General features: G+C 48.9%; 1 protein-coding gene across 8 annotated transcripts in view; it reads right to left on the bottom strand.

Moving 5' to 3' along the window:
* Positions 1–3,474: 3,474 nt before the first annotated feature.
* Positions 3,475–26,725, bottom strand: part of PIGQ (phosphatidylinositol glycan anchor biosynthesis class Q) — a 37,447-nt gene continuing 14,196 nt past the window's right edge. For 5 of the 8 annotated variants that reach the window (XM_054211709.1, XM_054211702.1, XM_054211707.1 and 2 more), the window contains 6 exons: positions 21,510–21,636; positions 19,574–19,727; positions 16,868–16,979; positions 14,161–14,241; positions 13,039–13,153; positions 3,475–5,261 (listed from right to left, as the gene is read on the bottom strand). In XM_054211709.1, the coding sequence (XP_054067684.1) occupies positions 5,002–5,261; positions 13,039–13,153; positions 14,161–14,241; positions 16,868–16,979; positions 19,574–19,727; positions 21,510–21,636 (849 nt within the window). In that variant the 3' untranslated portion in view covers positions 3,475–5,001. Of the gene's footprint in view, positions 5,262–7,835; positions 8,052–8,271; positions 8,334–13,038; positions 13,154–14,160; positions 14,242–16,867; positions 16,980–19,573; positions 19,728–21,509; positions 21,637–26,725 lie in introns of all 8 variants that reach the window. The other 3 variants (XR_008468041.1, XM_054211704.1, XM_054211706.1) reach the window with 3 other exon arrangements.

Consider the following 26,725-nt stretch of genomic DNA (forward strand, 5'->3'; position numbering starts at 1 on the left):
CAAAACAGCGCTGGGCGGCCGGGGAGTCTTTGCTCCGCCAACGGCGCACGCCCACTTCCCGAAAGTAGCTGATTATATACTCTTCTGGTTCCCGTATATGTGTCAATCCTGGTATATTCTGTGTCTGAGCGACGTGTTGCTAGGGGGTCGGTCTTGTCCCGCCTCCTGGTGGTCGTAAGGCTGAAGGCTCCTCATCTTTATCGGTGTCCTTTGGGTGACTCTTTTCAGCTTATCTCACAACTTAGCTCTTCCCTTTGAAGTGTTAAAGCACACCAGATGCCTGTGATTTAGGCCGTGAGGTGTCAGGATGCCTATGATTTAGGTATTGAGGTGTCAAAGCGCACCAGATAGCACACTGGATGCCTGCGATTTAAGTATGTGAAGGGTCAAAACATTGTAATTTTTCACCAGCCTTTAAGAAAGTCTGATTTGATTAACAAACATGATTTTATTTATTACAGTTCTCAGTCCTGCCACTCCCTCAGCGCCAGTCCCGGATCCCTGGTTTATGGCTTGTTCTAGTGATTTCTCACCTCCTCGGTGGGATGGTGGGAACCCAGGAGAGCCCGGAGCGTTGGGAGTCATCAGGAGACAGGAGCCGCGTGGGGAAGGCGGTGGGGTTGTTCCAGGGCTGAGGGCAGCAGCCTCGGTGGGGGCAGAGGGTGATCCCGGCAGAGGGGTGATTCCGGCAGAGGGGCGATCCCAGCAGAGGGGTGATACTGATGCAGAGGGGTGATCCTGGCAGAGAGTGATCCCGATGCAGAGGGGTGATCCCAGCAGAGAGGTGATCCCGATGCAGAGGGGTGATCCTGGCAGAGGCTCGCCGCGGCGTGGGGACATTGTCACGGCCCTGCATCCAGCTGGACACCCAGCCGGCCAGGAGCATCGGCTGCTTCACCATCCCGCAGCACGGCACAAGGAGCCATGAAGGATCCCAGGGCCAGGCTCGAGCATCCCAGAGAGCTGCTACTTCTCCATCCTCCAAGAACCAGCCCTCCAGCACTCTGCCGGTGCCAGCGCTGCGGTCACGGTCACACACTGGCTCTGCGCGGCCTCAGACAACCACCGTCACCCAGTGGTGGCCGGGGCTGGCTTGGGCGATGGGTGGCACGCTCAGAGGGCAGGGGCTGGGGTGCTGCTGGCTGGGCCAAGGCTGCTGGTGTGAACTGCTGAGGGAGGGGAAGACGAAGGAAAAGGAGGAGGAGGAGGTGGAAAATGGAGAAAAAAAAAAGGGGGGGAAAGGGGGAAGGGAAGGGAAGGGAAGGGAAGGGAAGGGAAGGGAAGGGAAGGGAAGGGAAGAGAAAAAGAAAAGAAAAGAGATGGAGAAAAGGGAAGGGGAAGGAGGAAAAGGAAGAAAAGGGAAAAGGCAAAGGGGAAAAGGGAAAAGACAAGAGAAAAAGGGAAGTGGAAAAGGGAAGGGGAAAGGGAAAGGAGGAAAAAGGAAAGAAAAGCACGTGGCTGCTACGGGAGCACTTTGCTCCCGCTAACACTTGGTGGCTTATGCCAACGCAAAGAGAAAACGTAGCAGTGCTTTTCAATCAGCACGACAAACTTCCTCATCAATCTTCACACGCAAACACACACCCGCACACACACGCTTCTAATTAAATGGGAAATGTTTCAGCACTCTTTTTTAATACTTTATTTAAAAACGGGAACATTTTTAAGTAGAAGGATTGGCTACAATAGTTGTGAAGGTCTGATGAACTTCCCCAGTGACAGATGCTTAAATAACACTATGGAGGGGAGTGGCTCCTCCACCTGCTCCTGGGCCTCGTCACCCCTCTGGAAACGAAGGGATTACACTTTGTCACCTGCAGCATCCCTAATCCCATGCACCCTCCTTACATTCAGCATTCTGAGACAATAAATGGGGAATGTGACTGGAAGTGAGCTGGGAAGCAGACAGGCTCTTGCAAGTAGATGTTCCTCTCCCAGTGCAAAGTGGTGAGCCAGACGCAGAGGTGATGGGCACGCTCTTCTCACCCCAGGCAGGCAGGTCAGCTGCCCACACAGGGTTTGGATCGCTCTGAACGTGATTATCCCCCACAGCGGAATACGACCCCAAAGCTCCTGAACCGGTTGGTGTGGAATTTGGATCATGAGGTGAAGTCTCTGTGCTCAAAGAACGATTAAGAGTGGCTTCGCTCTCCCTTGCGCAGCCCAGGGGAGTGAAGGCTTGCCTGGCCATCGCAGGGTACATAAATAACGGGGTAGTCTTGGGGAGCCAGGACAGCCCTCCTTTTTGTCAGCAGAGACAGTAAAATCAAGACAACAGAGACTTTGTGTAGCTCTTTGTTTCCTTGAGAGGTTGCCATGCCCGGTAATTGACCTTTGCCTCGCTACCTGTGAAACGCATATTCAAGTTGACCCCCCTGCGTATGCTAATGAAGATTTTAGAGATCATGCTAAACACGTATGACTACGGCACTCGTCTCTCCACCCATATCCTACTACACGTCACCTAGGGGAGGGAAAACCTTGTAATTTTGGGGATAAAAGGATGGAGAAAATGACTGTTAAACTGGGAGAGAAGAAACTTGGTACCTGACGGAGGAGTCGAGGGGCCGCGTTCTCTTCCTGCAGCCCAGACAGGGACACCGTGCTGGGTAACGCTGCGCCTTCACCCTCTGGGGAACGTTACCCCGGGTTGTTGTACTATCATTATTTTTGCTAGCAATATTGACCTTAATTAATTAGCGCTATTGTCCTTAGCGAATTTATCAACGGCAATCTCGAATCTGTGACTGTCGCTCTCAATAAAATAACTGATTTCGATTATTCGTGAATCTGATTCAGTGAAAGTCCTTTGGCGGGACTCTGACAGACAAGTATCGGAGCGGTTGTTATTTTTGCTCGACTAATTTCAATCACTTGTGAATCTGACTCAGGGAAAGTCCTTTGCTGGCACTCTGATAGTAAGTCAAGGAAAGTCCTGGGACTCCGACGGACAAATATCGAAACTACAGTCCTTTTAACGCGACAGCTGCTAAGCGCTGTGGCCTCACGTGGTGTGGATGGACCAGCTGAGACCCATCCGGGCACATCCCAGCTGTATTCCCAGGGTGCTGCAGAGCCCAGAGCACCGTGCGAAGGCGGCTCCCCCATCCAAGCAGACTCGCACACTGCCAGCTGCGGGGTTTCTGCTCCACGTTTCCCAGAGTTTCCACCCTATGCTTATGGCAGGCAGGGAGTTTGGCTGGAGAACAAGCCACTACCAGGTCCGGAAAAGCCGGCAAAGAGCAGGTCAGGTAACTGAGTGAATGAGCAGGTGACCCTCTCTATCTGCAGAGGGCTTCCACATCCCCCAAAAGGCTGCTGAAGAGTCCCTGAATACAACCGCCCAGGAACAGAGACAACACGGGGCTGCGAAGCTTCAAATTCGCTAAAGAGATTTGAGTTTTGGTGTCTCCCAGCTCAGCACGACACAACAACAGGACAACAGTCAACGGGCACGAACGGAAACACACCAAATTCTGTCTGAAGATGAGAAAACGCTTTTTTACTGTGAGGATGACTGAGCAGTGGCACAAGGTTGTCCAGGGAGGTGGTGGAGTCTCCATCCTTGGAGACATTCAAAAGGCATCCAAACATGGTCCTGGGCAACAGGCTTTGGGTGGCCCTGCTTGAGCAGGGTGGTTGGACCAGGTGATCCTGAGAGGCCACTTTCAACCTCCACCAGTTTGGGACTCTGTGAGGGTGGAATCAGCAGGTCTAAGCACAAGGAGTAAATCACCAAGGGCTCGAGTGAAGCAAGAAGAGGGTGTCGTGGCAGCAGGATCAGGCAGGACAGGGCAGAAGGAAAGCAGCTCATTATCCTCATGATGACAAAGCAGGAGCTCTTCCTCCTGAGAGCGTAAGTCAACGTATGGATTATAGGCACGTGCCACGCTCTTTCTGTGGGCCTGATGGTACATTCAGCAGAACAAGGCACAGTCCCTCTGCAGGATCAGGGAAAACTCCCCAAACCAGAACCAGAACCTTCACTGCAGCGTAATTACTGAGATCTCCTTTCAGCAGCGTCGCATGCTGTTCTGGTTAGGAAAGGGAAGTATTTCTCAAAGGCAGAATTTCTGTCTAGGATGGAGTTTTACACGCAGTGAACCACGTTTTCCTTCACAAGAAGCCATCCCTATGTAAAGAGGCGGATCGAGAGATGTGCCAGCACCGGGAACCGTACAGTGGAAGAAATAGTAATAAGAAAATGCAGTATTAAAAAAAGTCTGTAAGATTACAGACTTTGACTGATGGTTGGCAAAGACTGCTTGTTGCCTCCTGTGAGGGGTGTGTGGTAGGAATCGGAGAAGATCTGAAATCTTTAACTACTTCTCATCCAAGGAGTGATACGGATAATATGGATCTGAGGATAAATTAAAGCCACAACCTTACCAGCAGTCTCTTCCCTAAGGAAACGCCAGCGCCAGCTCTCCCTGAAACACTATTTGCCGTTGAAAAAATGTAGATGAGACCACACAGGCACAAAGGTGCAGCAGGCTGTGTTTCTGGGCCTCCAGCCCCGTTTTTTCTACGCTTAACGCCTTCCCTGGTGCTGCAGCAGGGGTGAATCCAAGCCCACCCAAAAGGAAAAGAATAAATATCCCATGAACGCAGAAGACCCCGCTGTACAGTTTTCAGTGTGTGACTCGACGAGCTGACCCTTCATCTTGGTTTTGAGCAGCTGTTTGGAAGGCTGAAGCATAAAAGGGCCGAAATATTTGGCAGAAACGCACCTCAGCCATGCGGCTTCGAAGCCCAAAGGTCTGTTTTAATACGGCCTGTGAGCTTACATGGAAGGATACATACAACATCAAACCAGTCCGGAGGGAATTCCTCCGTGACACTAAATGCTTGTTCCATGAGGCACTGCTGGGTTTAACCTTTCGCTTCAAAAATAATCACTAGCATATGACACAAACACAGCAGAGGGGAAGAGGAGAGTTGAAAAATAATGTTTAAAAATACTTGCCTTTAAAGATTCAGCCCCTCCCATGTTACCAAAATCTAATTAAAGGGATCCAGCAGCCGCTGGCTCTGAGATGCCTTTGGTCCAAAAGAATTAGGATTCAATCTGTTTTCCTGACCGAGTCTTTCAAGCTCTTTTGCTGTCTTTAGTCCTGCTTCTCTCCTTTGTGTTTCCAAGGGTAGATGAGCTCTCCAAGGAACAGCTTCTTGCAGAGGGATGTCCAGGAATCCTTGGGGTAGCAGCTGTAGGTTGGCAGCCTGTATGTCTGTACCACACTGCCATATGACAGGGGGTTGATCTGTGAGGAGAAGAAAGAGGGAGAGCAGTGATGAAAATGGGTAGTAGTAAAAAACACAAGGCAGCCGAGGAGGGTGAGCGCAACTTTTATACAGCGCTGGCCTCTGTTAAAACATCAACGCTGCTACTCACACAGCGTCAGAATCCCTCTCTGGCTAGCTAAAGCTCTTTGGCCTCCTACAACACCCCGAAACATCAACAAATCGAGCTTGGCGAGGAGTATTACCAGGATCGTTGTCAAGCGGAGAAGCAGACGCAAGCAGCAGCAGGATTTGAGAGTGATGCTCATTACAGGAAGGCGCGGAACCGGCCCCCGGTTGCGTTAGGAAGTTGCAGTGGCTGGAGAGGTGGGGATCTCCCAGCGCAGACAGCAATACTCTGTTGGGAGTACACCACGACTCCTAGAAACTCCTCTACAATGTGCCAATTAAGCCATATCTTTTACGGAGCTACCGCTTTAATGTGCTAAGCCCTCAGCCCACGGCCATGCTTTAAGCTGGACCTGGTATCACCCGATACCCCCCCAGAGGAATGGAGTCCGAGCAGAACATGGCGCACATCACACAGTGCCACGCGGGGCTGCTCATTATCATTTCAAATTAAGGCTCCTGGGCTGAGTTAATATTTTCTAATTTGATTTCAATCACCATCCCAAGAATGACCGCCTCTGGAATCTCTGCCTACGAAAGTTTGTGGCCTCCGATTATGGTCACAAGGTTCCTGTCTTGGTCTTTTGGAAGACATTCCAAACCCGCCTGGATGCGTTCCTGTGCCACCTGCTCTGGGTGACCCTGCTCTGGCAGGGGGTTGGACTGGGTGATCTCCAGAGGTCCCTTCCAACCCGACCATTCTGTGATTCTGTAATTTCTGTAGTCCAAAACTATAATATACCCTGATATAATATACATCCTTCGTTTCATAATGGAGGTGTTCCCTTTTCCCTTCCTCTTTCCCTTAACCTTTTTCAAAGCAATTGTCGTAAAAAATGAAAAATGACACTTCTAGCAGAAGGTATAGGGATGGATCAAACTCATCGTCTCTTCTCACTGGGCTAGCAGTTCAGTTGAGCCACACTGCCAGAAATAGTTCTTCTTGTGCACCAAAATAAAAGATTTTAAACACTAATGAAACTCCTGAACTATGTGAGACTTCCTGGAGAAAATTAAGTAGAATTTGGGATGGAAATATCATCCCCCGCCCTCCGCCTGCCTATGTCTGGGCTTTGCATTCTGGTGACACTATCTCAAACATAAAAAATAATCACTCGCCCGAACCAGATGCTGTATGTGAATGCTCAAACCCAGCATTATTGATTTCTAACCCATTACCAGCGCCCCAAAGGACAGCTGTGAATGTAACAGTCACCAATAGCTTGAATTATTTGGGGCATAGCATACGGCCTTACTTCCATCAGGGATGGCTCCCGAGGGCTGCCATGTGGGGAGGGGACAAAGCCACCACGAAATTTCCGGAAAGGAACACCAACGTGCACCGTAAATAAGAATTATAGCACATCACTTAAAAATAGGCTTTTTAGATTGTCCTTTCAAAAGACCTAGCAGAAAGTGGTATATTCAGCAGGATTTCTGACACAACCCCATTTCTCATTTTCACCAGCGCAAGGAGAGCAAAGAAGTGCCTTTACTGACTCTCTGCTCATTATTATTTGAACAGAAGGCCAAGAGAGACATCCACTAAAGCACTTCCACCGCTTGCTACGATGACTTACGCTGTATTCTAGATAGCATAAGGATCTTTCTGCAGCGCTCCAAGGAAAACTCATATTCTTACGACTCACTGCCTCTGCTCTCTCAGTCGTGATCTTTTTCCTCTGGAGAAGCTATCCACCTCGTCTCACAAACACACTGATGCCAAATTCTCTGCTCAGCGGCTCCTGTGCCTCGTCTTTGGTGTCTAGTTTCTTTTTGACGGAGTCTTCTGGCCACAGAGAATGACCTATTTTGGTTCTTACACCAGTATCCTACTGAAAGAGAGGAACTGGGAAGCCAGCGTGCTTCGGAAACGCTAGTTTTGCCCTGGAAGACATCTGTTGAAGGGATTCCCTTTTGAATTGCACTTGCTGGTGTGCTGGTTCCGTGCTAATCTGACCTCTGCTCAAACAGGACTGGGGCTAGACCCATGATGGAAAAAGCAAAAAAATACTGGGAAGCTGCAGTTCATCCCTTCCCACACACTCCCCCAGCGTTTTTTATAGATTCCATACGCTACTTGCAGACACTTCTCCTAGGATGCAAAGAGGAAGAAAAGCAGCCCTGCGATACGGCAGTACTCCGGCAACGTCAGGAAATGGGAATGTCACAATGCCTCCTGAAAGCGTAAGGAGAAATTCACTGCTACCATCACATCATTTCTCTTCAGAAAAAAAAAAAGAAAAGTCCTTTAGTATCTCTGATGACAGAGCATGGAAATGCGAGGTTACAAAAGCACAGGTGAGCTTTTCCTATGCGCCTTGCCAGAGCCGCTCAGGAGAACAAGAGGAGGCCCTTCCCTCTCTCGTCTTGCCCACACACTCATCCTGCCGGCACCACGGAGCAGCCGAGGCTTTGCAACACACCTGGAGGGGAAGACCTTTTACCGGTCCTTCATTTTGGATGGTGCAGCTGACGCCTTTTGCTTCTCTCCGCGTTCAGCAATTACTAAGGTGAGGCTGCAGAGAGCCAGGACGCGAGGTGATAATGGCGCCAAGTCTTAATTCCAGAGGTAAACAGAGCTCCGTGTTTCTCCTGTCTTTCACATTTCATTTCACACTATACAGGACACTGCATTTTCTCTGAACAGAGGATTCAAGCAGGGTATTAAAAAGAAGAGAAAGCAGCAGCCAATCATTACAATGTGAAACGTATTTCCCTTGTTTCAGCATTTCACAGCTGGAATTTTTTAAGTTTCACTGGGACCAGTTTCAAAACTGCTACAGAAGAGAGAAGGACTTTGGGGTGAGTCCGAGGCACAGCCCGCAGCAGAAAATGTCATGGAGGGCACAAGGGGCTCACCTGCATAAGGAGTCGAAGAGGTTTTCCATCCTGCTGCTCAAGGACTCTGAACTTCACACCAGCTGAAAGGAAACAAAACAAAGATACCAAATCCACCCTTGGAGAAAAGCCCATGCCATTTGTGGCTCAGCCCTGTTGGCTGAGCATCGATTTCCTCGAAACGGAGTCTTCAGCCTTTCTTGATTTGTGAACCCTTACACATTTTCCATAGGAAGCACAGATTCTCTCTATTGTGGTTTTGAGCGTAATGACAAATGATGTGTTTCTCTTGGCTCCATTAAAAGCACCCCTCTGTCTCCCAGCTTGGAAACGCCGTGCTAAAGCAAGCACAAAGCCTAGAAATCACAGAATCACAGACTGGCAGGGGTTGGAAGGGACCTCTGGAGATCACCCAGTCCAACCCCACCTGCCAGAGCAGGGTCACCCAGAGCAGGTGGCACAGGAACGCGTCCAGGCGGGTTTGGAATGTCTCCAGAGACGGAGACTCCACCACCTCTGTGGGCAGCCTGTGCCAGGGCTCTGCCACCCTCACAGCAAAGAAGTTCCTCCTCATGGTTAGGTGGAACTTCCTATGCTCAAGTTTGTGCCCGTTACCCCTTGTCCTGTCCCTGGGCACCACTGAAAAGAGCCTGGCCCCATCCTCCTGACACCCACCCTTTAAGTGTTTATAAGCGTTGATAAGATCCCCCCTCAGTCGTCTTTTTTCCAGACTGAAGAGACCCAAATCCCTCAGCGTTTCTTCATAAGAGAGATGTTCCAGTCCCCTCAGCATCTTGGTAGCCCTTTGCTGCCCCCTCTCCAGCAGTTCCCTGTCCTTCTTGAACCAGGGAGCTCAGCCATCCAGGCCTGATGATGACAAAGGGACTGGAAAAAATCTCTTTTCCCAAGCTTCTATCAGAATGGGAACTCCATGCTAACAGCAGGCAGAGAACTCCCCTTTAATTCGTGCTCATGTGGATACAGCACACGTGCGCATCTCTCCCTCTTTCAGACCAAGGGAGGAAAGTGGCTGGCCTGGAGGCAGTAAAGACATTTCAAAGCAAGCGCTGCCTACTAATCCCAGCGCTCATGTTTTTAACACACCGCTAACCCCATCAAACCTGCCACTTTGGGATTTCCTCTTGGACTTGCTATGTTCCCAATACTTTCAAGATGAATAGGAAAGGGTTTGGATTGCAACGGCGGCATACTGCACATGAACATTTAATGCAGCATTCCAAACAAAGGTAACAAGTAGGACTAGCAGAGAATTTTTTTTTGAAAGATCTCGAATCACTTCACGTAAATAAAGCCACCCCATCTTCTGCAAACCTGCACCAGCCAAGTGTGCCCCTAGAAAGGAATAATCCTTCCTAGAGGTAAGAAGATGAGGCAAGAGGAATGAAGTGATCTGCCACGGATCAACCAGTGACTCAGGAGCACAAACAGAAATAAACCTCTTCATTTGTGTAAGCTCCATCGCTATAGCATCTGTGTGACTCTTACACATTTTTAAAAAAAGAAAATATTTTCTCTTTGAAGTAATTTGAATTAATTAAGGTTACAGAGTTTACTCCTTCTGGGAGAGAACACTCTCATCTAGCAGATAGCTCTGGTTTAAAGTGTCTCCACAAATCATAAAGCTTTTTGTATAGGACAGGAAGGGTTATATTGAAACACGGGCTTCCCCAATGCCTTCCAGAAGATGTTTGATTACCCTGGGTCTCAATAACCAAATGTGCCGGGTGACAAAAAGTGTTCAGTGCGATTCACTGAGCTTTGGCTAAGAGAAAGTGTCTAGGCCGTGCCAGGAACTACTTTCCAGGCAGGCAATTTGTCAGAGAGAGACAGAAACCAGAGGGCACTGACGTTTCAGGTATGTGGTTGAGCACTCTTACCCTAGCAGCAGCCCGTTAGAACCGAAAATGCTGCTTCTGTAGGGCATGGCCACACACTTCCCTTGTACAGCTGCAGGGCAGCAAGCTCCTCATGAGATCATTCAATTGTTTAAACTTCTAGGAAAACACATGCACAAAAAGGTTACAAATGTATTTTAGAATGACCTATAGATGACTACAATGCTCCAGGGAACTGCTGGAGAGGGTGCAGCAGAGGTCTACCAAGATGGTGAGGGGACTGAACACCTCTCTTATGAAGAAAGGCTGAGGGATTTGGGTCTCTTCAGTCTGGAAAAAAGACGACTGAGGGGGGACCTTACCAACGCTTATAAACACTTAAAGGGTGGGTGTCAGGAGGATGGGGCCAGGCTCTTTTCAGTGGTGCCCAGGGACAGGACAAGAGGTAACGGGCACAAACTTGAGCATAGGAAGTTCCACCTAAACATGAGGAGGAACTTCTTTGCTGTGAGGGTGGCAGAGCCCTGGCACAGGCTGCCCAGAGAGGTGGTGGAGTCTCCGTCTCTGGAGACATTCCAAACCCGCCTGGACGCGTTCCTGTGCCACCTGCTCTGGGTGACCCTGCTCTGGCAGGTGGGGTTGGACTGGGTGATCTCCAGAGGTCCCTTCCAACCCTATGATTCTATGATTCTATGACTCTCAGGAATTCACAGAAAAAGCAGGAAGGCTCTGTCTACTGCAGATGACTCTAGCAGAGAGGAACCCTAAACTCTCCTGCGATTGCCAGTCAACCCCAGAGCTCAGCGTTCTGCTGCTTCTGTACACCGGCATCATCGATGGCACAAGAGAGGTGGGGACATGAACCCATTTGTTTCACATGACAGCGCACTAAAGCAAGCTCGCTGCTTATTTGTGTTCCGGTAATCATGGAGACACCACCACGACAGGTCCTACAGCACCACGGCAAAACTTGGCCCAAAGTTTGTCATGTGAATATCTACATGTTGGGCAAGATGGAAAGAGAAGTACAGAGAAAATGAACCGACCTGTGCACAATCAAACAACATGTTGGTAACCTGTGTGTGGCCTGAGTTCGAGACCCCCAAACCTCACTGCTATGCCTTACTTCGCACTCCAAATTGACGTGACAGTGTACCCATCCCACCCAAGGTGGCATCCCTTGAGCTGACGCTGGGCAGACAGAGCTCTTGCAGAGAGGACATCAGCTTTGACATATTTGCAAAAGGCTTTTTAAAGTCCAAAGTGTTTCCATTCTGATGTGTGGAAAGAAAATACAGGTTTTGTTTCTGGTGTGGGGATGGGCTGTTCATCTGTCCTGGCCCAGGCTTCATCAATATCGTATTTTATCAATTCAGAAACCGAGCCAAAGAACTTGGAGGCCAGATGCCACGACTGAACCGAGTTGAACTTAAACACTGCACTAACCCCTTGCTGTCAGGAAAAGCTACCCATTCACGTTGGTAGAACCATCTTGGTGGTGCCTGTAAAATCAGCTGCCATAATGTCTGCCAGAGGGTGTCTTATCCAAGTTCTGAGCCTGAAAAGGGAGGCAAAACCTAAGCAGTGAAGACATCAAGTGACGTGTATGTTCTAAAGTCCTTTGAATTCTATTCAACTGCTCCATCTGTTACCGCTCCAATGACACGTTTTTGTGCTGGGGCAGGAACACAGCCTGCAGAAATTCTGAGATGCCTCTTCATCTCTCAGGCAGCATGGCATTGCAGTGTTCTCTTTCTTAAAACGTTTAAGAGGAGCAAACAAATAGCCAACAAAGAAAGTCAGTCAGGTAACAAACTCAACTGAGCAGCCAACCTTCTGCCTGAGTGGTGGCCTATTACCCTGCAGAAGGCTGAACAAAACTGAGAAGTAACCTAAGACTGATGGTTATAGATGGCCTCATCTCTCGGTGGCAACAAGATTTCCCTCTGCCCTGTGACCTGCTGTTCACTGGGTCAGTTTTCTCCAGCAGCATCTCCGGTTCTCCAAAGACAGCCCTGAAAGGTTAAGAGGTTTCTGCCAGAAACCTCATAGGAACCTGCTGAAGGGACCCATGGCAAAGCAACTGAGTTGGTAACGTGGCTCAGCTCTACCTTCCCAAAATCGAGCCTGGCACTGCTCCAACACACAAAGCTGTCAGCGGTTGCCTCAAGCTTCCTTCGCATTTGATGACCAGCCTTGGTTTAGTGATGATCGAGCTCTTCCTCATATCTAAAATCCCTGCTGCATGCTCTTTGAATGGAGGGGAGAGAAAAATTTAGACCTGCTTGATTTTAACTACGTTATCCAGAGCTGTTGACAGTTAAACCCATTTCCAAACGCCCCTTTACTCTGATGCCAACCATGGTTCACAGTTACCAAAAGTGGAAAAAATAATGTCTAGCTTCAAAATGGTGACAGATTAGTCACAAGAAGAGAATGATTATCAGAAATCTGCCCAAAGCTCTGAAATTAATGCAAACACCTCAGCTCAGGACTTCAGTTAGTCAAGTCAGAACTGAAGCAGCTCCATTGATTCACAGCCATTGCAGATCCAGCCCTCTGAAACAGCAGATTTTCCAAGTATTTTTGTAATCTGGCTTATTTCAGAGCCCAAACCCCCAAGACTAACAGCTTGTTTAACTCTCAGAGGTTTCACCTGACCTGGCACACTACAACTGGAATCAACAGACGAAATTTATACGGTGCTTGTCTGGATGTCACTTTTAGTTGCCACAGGCTTTGTAAAGGTGCTCCTGATTCTGCTTCAGCATCGCATTTCTTTCCACTGACATCCTCGTCCTGCTTCTTGCAGCAATTGGTTACCAGTACAGCCCTCCGCATCTTTCTATTCAGCAGCTCCCCATTGCACCAAAAATGAAATGCATAATGTGAACTCCTTGAAATTCTGCGTGTGCGGCACTGAAGGACTTACCCGCCAGTCTGTAGGATCTGCAGAGCCGAAGGATGACTGAATAAAGAGGCAGGGAGTCAATCAGGTCAACCAGCAAGTGTATCAGGCCTTGCACGATCACCACCAGCAAGCGGAGCTACCGAGAAAGAGAAAATAAGAACATCTCAGAGAAACAGGAGATGCAACACTTAGAAAATTCATGAGCCGATCTGCAACCTGATGTGGCTGTGTGCTAAGCTAAAGCCTCCCAAAATGGGTTTGATGTTTAGAAGTGCTGGGCATCCGGATCCTGCCTGAGGTTCCTTGACAATCTCAGCTCAAGGGTGTAACTGAGATGAAGCTCCTGCAGGTGCAGAGGCTGTGACCTGCCAGGACACGAGAGCAATTCCACTTTCAACAGCCATAGTCTAAAAGGCAGAATTCGGGCTTCCATTTCTAGCAAACTCCGTCACTGTTTATCAGCGAACGTAAATTTTTCTTTCTCCAACAGCGAACTGAAGTAGCTTATTTCTACGTGAAGGAACCCCGTGTAGAGCATCTAAGCAAGAGGAAAGCAGCCAGGAACGAGCTTCGTGCTCAGTGTTTTCTGTCCCCTGATTAAAGCACCTCCTTTTGTCCGGCTGCACTTATTTTTGCCGCCAAGCTCATCTGAAAAGAGAGGGCTCAAAAAAGATGTTGAAACCATGTGATGGCCGCTGTCTGCGGAAAGTGGTGCTCGAGGCAGGCCTCAGAGAGGACTGGTTATACTGGGGGAAGAGAATAAAAATAAAGAAGTCCAACCCTCTGGAGCAAAGCCCGGCTGAAAGCATTTAAACACAGCAAGTTAATTTTCTAAAAAAAAAAAAAAAAAAGTTCTGGATGAAACTAGAGGGGCTGTCACCCCAGACGTGGGATGGAAAGATAAAAAAAAAAAAAAGACTTCCAAGTGAAAGAGAGGGGAACAGCTTGTGCCACTGACTGGGATTTGCTGGGAATTCCCTTTGGACAAACACAAACACGCTTCCTGAATTCCACTTGCTTGGCCTACAGGGGCTGTGTGAGACAGATTTATATTTTCTTTGTGGATGACAGTCAACGACTAGGAAACCTTCTTTTAATACCTCAGGAGATAGTACATGATTAGCTTCAAGGGTTAAATCTTACCAGGGTGAACACCAAATAATATAGTGCGGTTGTAGGCAGGAGGAACAGCAGGATTGTAAACAGCAAAGTGCCAATAAATAACTAGGGAAAAAAAGAAACGCAATCATTAGCAGAGCAATGGCAAAATAAAATAAGCTAAAAAAAAAAGAATAGGAAACTGTGAGACAGTAGAAGTTTGCAAGACACCTTAACGTGTTTTTTTTTTTTTTACTCCCTATGTGAATAATGCTGTTACCTTGAATATTTTCAGTACTACTTCTCTCACTGGGCCTTTTTAGAAGGCTCCTTATTATAGGAGTCTCTTTGGAAAGATAAAGAAGCTGGATCCTGACAGCATTTTTCCCTTTACAGACAATCCCATCCCCGCAAGTTCAAAAGCCATCGTTCAGTTTTTACCAGGCAAAGGTGGAAGGGTACAAAGGAGTAGAAATTTGGTAGGGAATTTTGTGGAGGCTTGAGAAGTATTTTTGGTCCTCCTTGTTTTAGCAGAACAAGCAGCTGGGGAAAAGCTGACAAAATCGGGTTGATAAACATTCCCAGCAGCAGCCGACTGGTCAGCCCAGCCACTGGATTTCTGCCTCTTGCTCGCTGGGAAACCGGCAGAGAGAAAGAAGCTGGAGTTACTGGGGTGGGGGAAGCAATATTCAGAGGATGAAGGAGAAAAACCCATAGGAAAGCAGGTGTCATTAGCTCCACTGCCCACAGAAAAAAATTGTTTTTATTTTGGGCCAGCCCAGTTGGCGTAAGCCTAAATAATTCCAAGTGGGAGAAATGCAGGTTTATGACAAAGAGGGATCTGACTCGTCAATTTTCAGTCACCGCTTCCAGAACACAGAGGCCACACGAAGACAGGGCACTGCCATTTCTGCCAAAAGAGATATTATAAAGGAAAATAACCCTGACAATCCTGTCACAGAGGTGGATCAACACCCCAGCTTCATGCACGTAACCAGAAACAGATCGTAACCCAACTCATTCTCTTTACAGCAGTTGTTTTTCCCCTCCTCTGTCACTCCACTGCAGTTGCTTAATGTCTCCAAAAGTCTTTCAAAAGCCTGCTTTGAATGTCTTCTCCCACCCAGGCCAACGACATAATTCCCACTGGTCTCCGGAGCAGCAGGACGAAGCCTGACGTGCCAAACCAGCTCTCCTCAAAGTACCCAGGGACCGAGCCCTGTTGCAAATCGTCTTCCCGGCACAGAGGTGCTTACTTTTCCATCACCAAAGAATCCGAAAAATAGCTCCTCCACTGTGGTGTGAGAAGCTCAAGGTTATCTGTTGCGACGGAGAGAGAGGCATTGGCCCTGGAAGTTACCAAATATCACTGTATTATTTTAATGATGTTTGCAAATTGCCGGCTTGGAGCAATTCAGGCTGTGCTGAACTTTCGCGTGGCATTTTCAGAAATTAAAAAGAGCTTGCGGCATTTGACAAAAAAAAACCTGCCTCCACTGCTTGAGTGAGAGCGTGTGGGCCAGGCTCCAGTGCAACGGGAATGAAACGGGGCCTTTTAATAGAAATGGTAGCACGGCTTTGACTGTGACAATGCTGCTGCGCACCACTTTTAAAATCGCCTCCCTTCTCCATCCCCTCTCCCGTGCTCCGGGAGCTGCGAGCACCTGCGGCGCCCACCGACGCAGCTCCCCAGGGTGCCTTGCAGGGGCTTAGCACTTGCCAGAATTAGGACCCCTCACGCAGAGGAGCCGAATCACAGAATGGTTTGGGTTGGAAGGGACCTTAAAGATCACCCAGTGCCACCCCCTGCCCTGGGCAAGGACACCTCCCACCACACCAGGTTGCTCCAAGCCCCCTCCAACCTGCCCTTGAACACCTCCAGGGATGGGGCAGCCACAGCTTCTCTGGGCAACCTGGGACAGGGGCTCACCACCCTCACAGCAAAGAATTTCTTCCTCAGATCTCATCTCAATCTCCCCTCTTGCAGTTTGAGGCCGTTACCCCGTGTCCTATCATTACACTCCCTGATCCAGAGTCCCTCCCCATCCTTCCTGTAGGCCCCCTTTAGGTACTGGAAGCCTGCTATAAGGTCTCACAGAATCACAGAATGGTAGGGTTGGAAGGGACCTCTGGAGATCACCCAGTCCAACCCCCTGCCAGAGCAGGGTCACCCAGAGCAGGTGGCACAGGAACGCGTCCAGGCGGGTTTGGAATGTCTCCAGAGACGGAGACTCCACCACCTCTCTGGGCAGCCTGTGCCAGGGCTCTGCCACCCTCACAGCAAAGAAGTTCCTCCTCCTGTTTAGGTGGAACTTCCTATGGTCAAGTTCGCACCCGTTACCTCTTGTCCTGTCCCTGGGCACCACTGAAAAGAGCCTGGCCCCATCGTCCTGACACCTGCCTCGGAGTCTTCTCTTCTCCAGGCTGAACCCATCCAACTCTCTCAGCCTGTCCTCACAGCAGAGGGGCTCCAGCCCTCTGATCATCTTCGTGGCCCTGAAGATGGGGCGCTGCAGAGCAGCAGCCTCCAAGAATTTGGGTGAAGAGTCGCGGATGCAGAGAGCCGGGGCATGCACTTGTTCCAGGCACCACAAAGCCTCCTGGGGATTCTGTCTCAGTATTACCTGAAAATTATGCTTGGACTTGATGATCTTAAAGGTCCCATCCAACCTAGACGATTCTATGAAGTGGGATAGAATCATATTGCCTGCGGGCAGCATCCTACAGCGAGCCCCGGGCACTGCAGCACTACCTGGTCCAAGTCATAGGAGCAGGAATCCACCCGCTGCCGGAGGACGTTCCACTTCTTCCCACGGAACAAGCGCCAGAGAGATGACAGGCCGTAAATCTTGAGGCAGTAGAGCCTGGGCAAAGAGAAGACGCTGTGCATCAGAGCTGCAAGTTCCCGAGCTTCAACACAAAACAGCTGTCATCATCACACCCCTGTGCCCACTCACCTACCGACGCTGCAGAACTTGGGGTGGCAAAAGAAATCAGCCCGAGAATGACGCAGATAAAATACTAATTGCTCAGTTAAGCGAATCTGGGCTGGCCCCTGGCACGGGCAAAGCAGGCTACTGCAGACAGCTCTGGACCACTGGAGGGCAACGGCCATGCCGTGCCATGCTCTCGATTTCTGCTCCTGTGGATGAAGGGTCTGGCATATGGGATGTGGCAGGTGCCGCCGGAGGGTGGCCCCTATCAGCAGCAGCAATCGCCAGCTCCACGCCACTGCCTCCCCTGCAGCAAAGAGAGCAGCAAGCTTGTTCCCCTGAGCTCACCTCTGTCTCTGCAGTTTAGATCTGCCCTGGTCCCCTCGCTTCACCCCGCTTCCACAGCAGCAGCGGCCAAGGTCTTACCCCTCATACTGGAGTCGACACGATTCCCTTTTGCCTCCGCAGCACAGAGAGACAAGGCAGGGGATGGAGCCCCTGCACCTTCTTTAGTAAATCACCGCTTCAAACATCCATAAGAGTGGGAAGAGATCAACTAAATGGCTGGTGGCACCCCTAGTGCATCCTTTCCTTGGGCTTTTATATCTTGGTGCTACAACACTTCAAGCTACTTCCCTCCCAGACAAAATGGCAACGGTGAGAGAAGCTTGGTGTGGTAAGGGGTGGGAAATCGAGCCATCTGTGGAATAACACAGAGGAAGAAAGAGCCCCTGGGATGGAGAAGAGGCACAAAGAGCCCTGGGCAGCAGTGTCCAACACACAGGGATGTAAAACAGGGGACACAGGCCATCTGTGGGGCAGGACAGAGCCTGAGAAAGCCTGAGCTACAGAAGCCAGGGCGGTTAACCAGCCCAGTTAAGGCGACGAGGCTGCTCCGATTTCAAGGCAGCGTTGTGAAAGCAGAGGCAAGGAGTCTTATCCAAGAGAAAAGCCTGGTTTGAGGAACACCAACTGCTTCAAGGAATTGGCAGCGTGCCCCAGACTGGCAGGCGCAGCTCGGTGTGCTAATCCCCAGGCAGGAGGGTGCCCAGGATGACTCCAGGTTGCTGATACCTACCTGCTCTGTTGCTCTAAGGCCACACACTCACCTGCGCACCCTGGCATGGCACGGGGTGGGTGTTCCTGCTCCAGCACCTGCCCCACCTTCCCCGGCTGCCTGTACGCACTTGCCCGCTCTCGTTTCACCGAGCACTTTGTTTCAGAAGGGGATCTCAGGCTTCACCAGCACCTGAACCAGCAAATTCTTCTGCCAGCTGCAGGAACGCAAGGTGTTGTGGTGGCTGTGTTGATGTGGGTGACCGCTATCCCTTCCCAACTCTCCATGGGGGACACCTGGCACAGCAGGGGCAGTTGGGAGCCAGCGGCGAGATAAGATATAGCTGCTCTATACTTCTAACAAAGAGCCAAGGCGGGCAGACTGGCTCCCTGCAGCTCATGAGAGACAAGCAATCAGCTGAGAAAATGCTTTCCCTATTTCCACTCTCTGCACAATTAGGAGGAGCAAAGCCACTCCTCACAGACCAAAACACAAATTCCAGTAATTAGAGGTGTTGGGAAGAGACGCCCCATAACTGACATTACTGATTTCAGGTACAAGCCCTACGCTTGCAACAGACCCGATTCATATCTCAGTATTTCCAACCATTCCCTAAACTACCCATAACTAAAGCTGTACCGTTTCTCCTGTTTGCAATGTAACACCCACTGCTCACGGCCTGGGCAGGAACGACGACCATTCTGTCCTTTATAAGCCAAAAGTTCCTTTATTTACTACCTTGTCTCTCATCTCCTTGGCAGCGGCAGCTATTCTCCAGTGGCCTGTGTGACTCCTTGCTGCAGCACGTGTTAATGGAGGGCAGGAACAGAGCACACTGGTGGGCACCGTTTGCTCAGTAAGCCGGACATGCCCCGGACATGCCCCAAAGCCCATGAGGTCCTCCAATAGGTCCAGACAATGACCCCAGGTGCTGTAACCCCAAACCTGCCATCTGTGCTCCACGATGCAGACAAAAACCTCTGAAGCAGGGCAGAGGCAGGGATTTTGGGGCTTCTCCAGAGGTAGAAGGGTTCCCCTTTCCTCCTCCTCTCCTCTAGTTCCCCTCAAAGCTACTGGGTAGGGTGCAACTGAAAAGGTGACTATAAGGTTGAATCAAAGGGATGGAGTGAACTGCTTTCTTGTCCTCAAAGGAATGGGGTGAGCTGCTTTCTTGTCCTTTGCCTGTCATGTAGTTTCATTTTTCCAGGTCACTACCACAATACGTAAATATTTAAACATAGAAGAACTGAAAGACGGGTTGCTTGTACTACTGCGGCCATCATTTCTACACGCACAAAAGAATGCAATAAATTAACTGCTGGCTTAACTTTGTGAAAGTTGTAAAAATTGTGAAATCAAGAGACCTACACCAGGATTGAATGCTCCACAAATTAAAGACGCGGCCTGAGTATTCACTGGCCCTTCTCTCCAAACATAGCCAAGACGCAGCCAAAAGAGAGCGACTCACCTGGCTCCGTAGACATAGAAGCAGTAGATGTGGAAGGTGAGAAGTGCAATGATGTCGGAGAGGATGCAGAGAGCCACGGTCAGGCCCAGACAAGCCGACAGCCCAACGTACCAGAGGATCATCTCAATGAACGGGGACATCAGGTGAATGTAGCCTAGTGGACATTGCAGAGTGTCAGTATTCGAATGAGACGTCTTCCCGTTGACAGCCTCAGAAGACTGAATCCCCCCACCCTAGAACATTGCTCCAGAAATCATAGTCATGGAAACATGGAATTAAAACTGGAAGACTCCTTTAGATGCCATCTTCTCTTTAGGAGGGCCCACAAAAACTCTCTTTCCCCCCAGCTTTCTGACCAGGTGTGGCAGCTCTGTGAGGAAGGGAGGACATGCTTCGCTTGAACAGACTGGTCACCTTGTTCCACGTGTGATTTGCTTTTCTACATTTGTGTCCAGGTTCCCAATTACATTTTTAACTGCACACATCAACCTTTCCTGCAACCATTCTCCTTCTCTTGCTATTCCCACAAAAGCCATATGGCATTTGTAAATAAAACGCTGTGGAGGCACGCAGTCTTTTTCATCACTAAAGTGGAGCAAAGTCAGAGAAACAAGACAATACTTGATTGGTGAGCAAAGGAAGTCAGTATAATAACTGAGGAGTTCACGTCCATCAGGACTGTCCTCCTTCATCGAGACACTTATCAAGGATAGCAGGGGTGTGTTATTTCAAGGAGGGACTTGAAACAGTAAAACTGCAGAAAGCTGAAGTCAGTGATAGGACGGGGTTGGCATTTGCATCCTGACAGCACACTGCTCATCCCTGTCCTATCAGCTGCCTCTTACATAGAATCATAGAATGTGTTGGGTTGGAAGGGACCTCTAAAGGCCATCCAGTCCAACCCCCCTGCAGTGAGCAGGGACACCTTCAACTAGATCAGGTTGCTCAGAGCCTCATCCAGCCTGGCCTTGAACGTCTCCAGGGATGGGGCCTCCACCACCTCTCTGGGCAACCTGGGCCAGTGTCTCACCACCCTCAGTGTAAAGAACTTCTTCCTAATGTCTCATCTGAACCTGCCCTGCTCTAGTTTAAACCATTGCCCTTTGTCCTATCGCTCCATGCCCTTGCAAACAGCCCCTCCCCAGCTTTCCTGTAGGCCCCCTTTAGGGACTGGAAGGCCACAATAAGGTCTCCCCGGAGCCTTCTCTTCTCCAGGCTGAACAACTCCAACTCTCTCAGCTTGTCCTCACAGCAGAGGGGCTCCAGCCCTCCCAGCATCTCCGGGGCCTCCCCTGGCCCCACTCCAACAGGGCCATGTTCTTCTTGTGCTGAGGGCTCCAGAGCTGGACACAGTACTCCAGGTGGGGTCTCATCAGAGCAGAGCAGAGGGACAGAATCCCCTCTCTGCATCTGCTGGCCACGCTTCTTTTGATGCAGCCCAGGATGCGATTGACCTTCTGGGCTGCAAGCGCACATTGTTGTCTCGTGTCCAGCTTTTCATCCACCAGTACCCCCAGGTCCTTTTTCGCAGGGCTGCTCTCTATCACGTCATCCCCCAGCCTGTATTGATAACGAGGATTGTAATGGCAATTACAATCCTCGTTATCAACACAGGCCACATGGCAAAGACTACAAAAGCCTTTGTAAGACCTAACGCCTTCCCTTGGGCACTCACCACTAATGGCACCAAGAAAGTAAGCTCCGTCGTGATTTGCACTCCTTGCAAAGCATCGATACAAGCACTTTATTTAATATGCATTAATTCCTTGTGTGGGAATCCAACTTTGGCTTGAGTTCCCACAGCAGGAAGACTCATAGACAAGTTTGTACTTGCAGCAGTACATTTTGATTCATTATTCACCTCTAGGCAAACGTTAAACACTCGGGAGGCAAGAGATGAAAACGGAGGCTGAAAAGTTAAAACAATGGCACTTACTAATCCAAAGATGGATGTGGTAAAGGAAGAAGCGGCCCAAAACCTGATCCAAAGCTCGGTTCATTTTCAGTCCTGCTGGTGCTCCCATTAGCCACTGGAGCAGGTCCTGGAGCTCTTCAGCTACGTGCTACAAAGACATGGAAGCAAGGGAATCTGAGATAAAATACTGCTACCGCGCTGAGCAGGTCCAGTGCGCTCTACGTGCTGCCCCCTGCAAAGTATTCTTACCACACTCTTCAAACCAATGGAAAAAAACATCCAAACAACTACTTTACAGACAGCTAGTTAAATCAAAAATGCACCATTATTGACTCTTGACTGAATCCAAACGTAATAGCAGAGAGGAAGCCAAACTGCTCAAATGGTCTCAGTGCTGGGAAACATGAACGTAGTGCTTGTTTACGGACACCTCCAGCAGACTCGCACGATATGAATTCCTGGTGTAATGAGAGTTCTTGAAATAGACGGCAAGCGCTGGCGCACAAATCGACTTCTTCAGTCAGTCAGAATTGAGCAAGTAATTAACTATGGGGAAGGCTGTCAGGATTTTAAAAAGGGAAGATGGCAATGCACTCATGGGCAAAAAAAGAGGAATTTTTACAAACAAATAATCCCTATGTGTTTACAGCAGGGTAGAAAACACAATTATATAAATATACTTCATACATAAACAAACTTTCTTGATACTCTGTGGTGTGCTTGGCAAGATTAGCCATGATAAATAGCGCTATCGTGTCTCCCTGCAGGCTTCATGGAAAGATACCTGTAGCATCCCAGTGAAAACGCAGCCCTCTGAATCACTGAGAAAAAAAGCCTAATGGAGCTTGTCCCCAATCACCGAGGGCTTTGATTCACAATTTCTGGTGATTTAATCCCAGGCTGATGTTATTTGCTGGTTTTCTCCCTCCACCCTACGACTCTGCTGGAGGTCCTCCTTGCAGTCAACAGGGCAGAAGACCATAGAATGGTTCGGGTTAGAAGGGACCTTAAAGATGGGGTGGTTCTGCTCCTCGGTAGTTCGTACCTGACCTACCAGTAAGCCGAGACCAGTGGTGAAGTCCATTTACCAGGCTGTGAATCGAGGTAGCTGAGAGCAGTAACCTCCAGCAAACAGATGGGGAACATACCTGGAAGAAGTGACCTCTCACGCTGTCCTGCGTGGACCAGTGATTGTGAGTAAAAGCCCTCTACCTCCACAAATCCCACTTACAGTCAAGTCCGTGCAAGGGAATTGCACTGAAAATCGTGCACGTGTAGAAGAATCAAGACACACCACCTAAAGCTGTAGCCTACTTTCCCCATCATTCATACGGATAATTTCCCTAAGGGGAAATTATTTCCAAAGAACGAATTCGTTTTATTTCTTAACCAACAGGATCCTTGCAAAATGAGTTTGTAAACATTTCCTTTTAGTGTAGGGGCAAAATTAAGGGCTCCCTCTTCAACTTAAACAAAAGGATTGCCTTTTTATTTCATTCATTTTCCCCCTGCCTCACTCACTGCAAGACAGAACTGATTTGAACCCATGGATCTTACCTCTGTGGCTCAGAAGTGTTAGCTGCTTTATAAATAGGCTGTTTTTAATATTTAACGTGTTGGATTGGTAACTTAGAAAAAGCATTTGGGGATTTTAATGAAATATTTAAATGCTGGAAAGCAGTCCTTCCACAAGGCTGTTTTTTGGCACCGAATACTTGTGGAGGTTCCCAGTCCCAGAGGTGCTACTGAATTCTGCCAGGGGCACGTGGCTGCGGGAAGGTGTTATTCGCCTCCGCTTGCTGTTATCCAGCTGGGCAAGGCATTCCAAAACCTAGTCTGAAGGCCTAACCTCGCAGGCTTTTCTCCACCCAGATATTTTCGGACCGATCAATAGCAAGCAGAATCAGAAAAGGTGACTGGGAGCCCAATACTCCCGTTGCAGTCAGGAATACCGAACGTGGCCAGGATTAATAAATAAGATACAGTTACTGGAACTGGAATCCAATACAGAACTGGAAGTGTTTCATAAAGGGGTGTAGGGACGTTACCAGATCCTAGACTAAAGCTAACATGGTTTAGATGAGATTGCTGTCGAAATATTTCCTTTCTTCTCATGCTCTTCTTCCTAGTGTCCACACGCAGAGGGTCTGTGGGAACGCGACAGGGACAGAGGACACACAGCGCACCGCGGGTGGGCACCGTGGGCACCGGAAAGCACGCTGCAAACTGCCCAGTGCAAGGCAGAGCAAGCAGAGCCAAAGTGTTATAGATTGTGGCCCAATAATTGACAGGAACCAGTCCAATTAATCAAATTAATTTATTAAGCATGCGGCAGCAAGCAAAACAGCGCTGGGCAGCCGGGGAGTCTTTGCTCCGCCAACGGCGCACACCCACTTCCCGAAAGTAGCTGATTATATACTCTTCTGGTTCCCGTATATGTGTCAATCCTGGTATATTCTGTGTCTGAGCGACGTGTTGCTAGGGGGTCGGTCTTGTCCCGCCTCCTGATGGTCGTGGGGCTGAAGGCTCCTCATCTTTATCAGTGTCCTTGGGGAGACTCTTTTCAGCTTATCTCACAACTTAGCTCTTCCCTTTGAAGTGTTAAAACACACCAGATGCCTGTGATTTAGGCCTTGAGGTGTCAAAGTGCCCCAGACAGCACACCGGATGCCTGTGATTTAGGCCTTGAGGTATCAAAGTGCACCAGATAGCCCGCTGGATGCCTGCGATTCAAGTATGTGAAGAGTCGAAACAGTGTAAGTTTTCACCAGCCTTTAAGAAAGCCTGATTTGATTAACAAACATGATTCTATTTATTACAAAAGCACCCCCTACCACACACCTGGCAGGCACCCTCTACCTGTTGCAGACATTTGGGGCTCTAAATTATACTGTTCTACAAATTAACATCTAAGAATATTGCCCAGGAAGCGTCCCCTGTGCTTGCTTTATGGATTAGCAGGACATGACTGATTACATCCAATTATCTCTAAGCCCCAGCAATATTTTTGGAGGCATGATCTCTGATAAATATTTAACTGTTTCAAAGAGATTACAGCTTAAGTAAAAGAGACATCGGCAAGGATGAAAAAGGTGAAGGAGGAAAAAAAAACCTAAAATGGTTTATAAGCAGTTCTTTTAAAAACAGACAAATGTAGCACCTTGAATCAGGTATTTTTGAAAGAAGGCTGCCTTGTGGAAGGCAAAACCAAGGATAACCACTGGGAAGCCTGGTGGGATCGAGAGGAAGGAGGAGGGTGGGAGTTGTGAGGGCACCTACAGAGAGAAGATTATTCACGTTTTCCATTCCTGGATTTGAAAGGATTTTAGAGCATTCCTCCTCCAAAAAATCAGTCCTTTGTATTGCACGCAGCTACTCGCCAGCTACTCCCTAGGTGTCTCCGAATCACGTCTACCTCATTTACTGACAAAAGCAACTTGTTGTTACAGTCGGCCCAGCGCAGCTCATCAAGCTGTGAAAGTGGGAGCCGCAGTCCACGATGGCTTGTGCATCACCGACAATTGCTGGCTGAGTGCTGATGTGAGAACCATTCTATCAGGGGATGACGCCTGGTGGCTAGGGAACACGGCCTGATCCTCACGTCAGCAGGCTGAGCTTGTGACCCTGGCAGTTGTTGAGAGCCGAAATAACCTACCTGCTTCTGCTTCCTTCCAGAGAGATGTTTGCTAGGAATAAAAATACGAGCACCGTATCCAGTCCCCACACAGCTACCATTTCATCAATATTAAAATCAATCGATCAAACCAATAAGGTTATGCATTATATAAGGTCTGTCGATATTAAAATCAATCAAATCAATAAGGTTAAAATAAGGTTATGTATATAACCTTCTAATACAGAACAATCTTATTATAATATATAGAATGTCTATGTACTAAGAGCTACAGAGATGTAAGGTGGACGCTATCATCAGATCTGGGGCACACACCCAACGCAGACCAGCAAGGAGCACTGGGGAAGGAAAAAGTAACTCATTCCACACATGGGCGAGTTTGCGTTACTGAGCTTGGCGACACATAAGCACTTGAGAAAGCCCAAGTGGTGGGAATAATGCGTACCAGATGGACGCTCAGCGGCAAAGAGGAAACCCACTGCTGAATGGCTAAAGGGGAGATTTTGCTGTCGTACTGGAAAAGAAGTGGTCCTGGCTTGCACACCACGTGCTCAAGTCACTGGGATATCTTGGGATCACTCAGATCTGCATTTTTTTAAGGCCCGCACATAATGCATATAAACCAACGCCCACCGAAGGCAGTAAAAGGACTCCAAATGATTTTATGCCCACAATCTAATATGCTTGAAAGAAGAAAGTAAGGCTGGAATGTAAGAAGAGTTGTAAGTGGCCTGAACTGATAAGCTTGGAGAAGCAGAGAAGAAAGGCAGTGAGTGACGACCAGGCCACCCACGCAAGGAGGAGTTAGCGCTTCCAGGGAAGCAAGTAAACAGCTCTCGGTGATAGGACCATAGAATGTGTTGGGTTGGAAGGAACCTTTAAAGGCCATCTAGTCCAACCCCCCTGCAGTCAGCAGGGACATATTTAACGAGATCAGGTTGCCCAGAGCCTCATCCAGCCTGGCCTTGAATGTCTTCAGGGATGGGGCCTCCACCACCTCTCTGGGCAACCTGGGCCAGTGTCTCACCACCCTCAATGTAAAGAAAGACAACATGGCAACGAATTCCGCACACGTAGGAGACATGGTGAAAACAGCCGACGCTATGATGCATAAGTTGAGTGACAGGTGAGCTAAATTACTGAAAGAGGAACGAACGAGCAACTCTCACAAAGAGCCGGTGCAGGGCAGGTGCTGGAATTGGGTACACCTTGAGCACGGAGAGCGTCCATCTGCCAAAGACACTGGGCAGATGGAAGCCCTCCTGGAGCCACCTGTGCAAACAGGAACGCGGCCAAAAGTCGCTTCCTTGCAGACTTGTTAAGAAATCAGATTTCTGAGAGCTGGGCGCTTGCAGTAAGCCCATAAGGAGAACTCTAGAGAAAAACTTCTCCAGCTGAAATATCTGAAAGGCAAAAGACTTAGGAATAAGCCTTAGAAAAATATTTTTCACGTATAGCTCAAATACAAGAGCATTGCAAGAATTGTGGTCCTTTCTACCCCACCACTGCTGCTGAATGGTGTCTGCAGCAATCTGTAAAACGTGGCCTCCTTAAAAGTTTGACTATGAAAGATAACAAAAATAGCAATAATCACGATCCACGG

This window comes from Rissa tridactyla, chromosome 8 (assembly GCF_028500815.1).
Source record: "Rissa tridactyla isolate bRisTri1 chromosome 8, bRisTri1.patW.cur.20221130, whole genome shotgun sequence".
In the NCBI taxonomy this organism is placed as follows: Eukaryota; Metazoa; Chordata; class Aves; order Charadriiformes; family Laridae; genus Rissa; species Rissa tridactyla.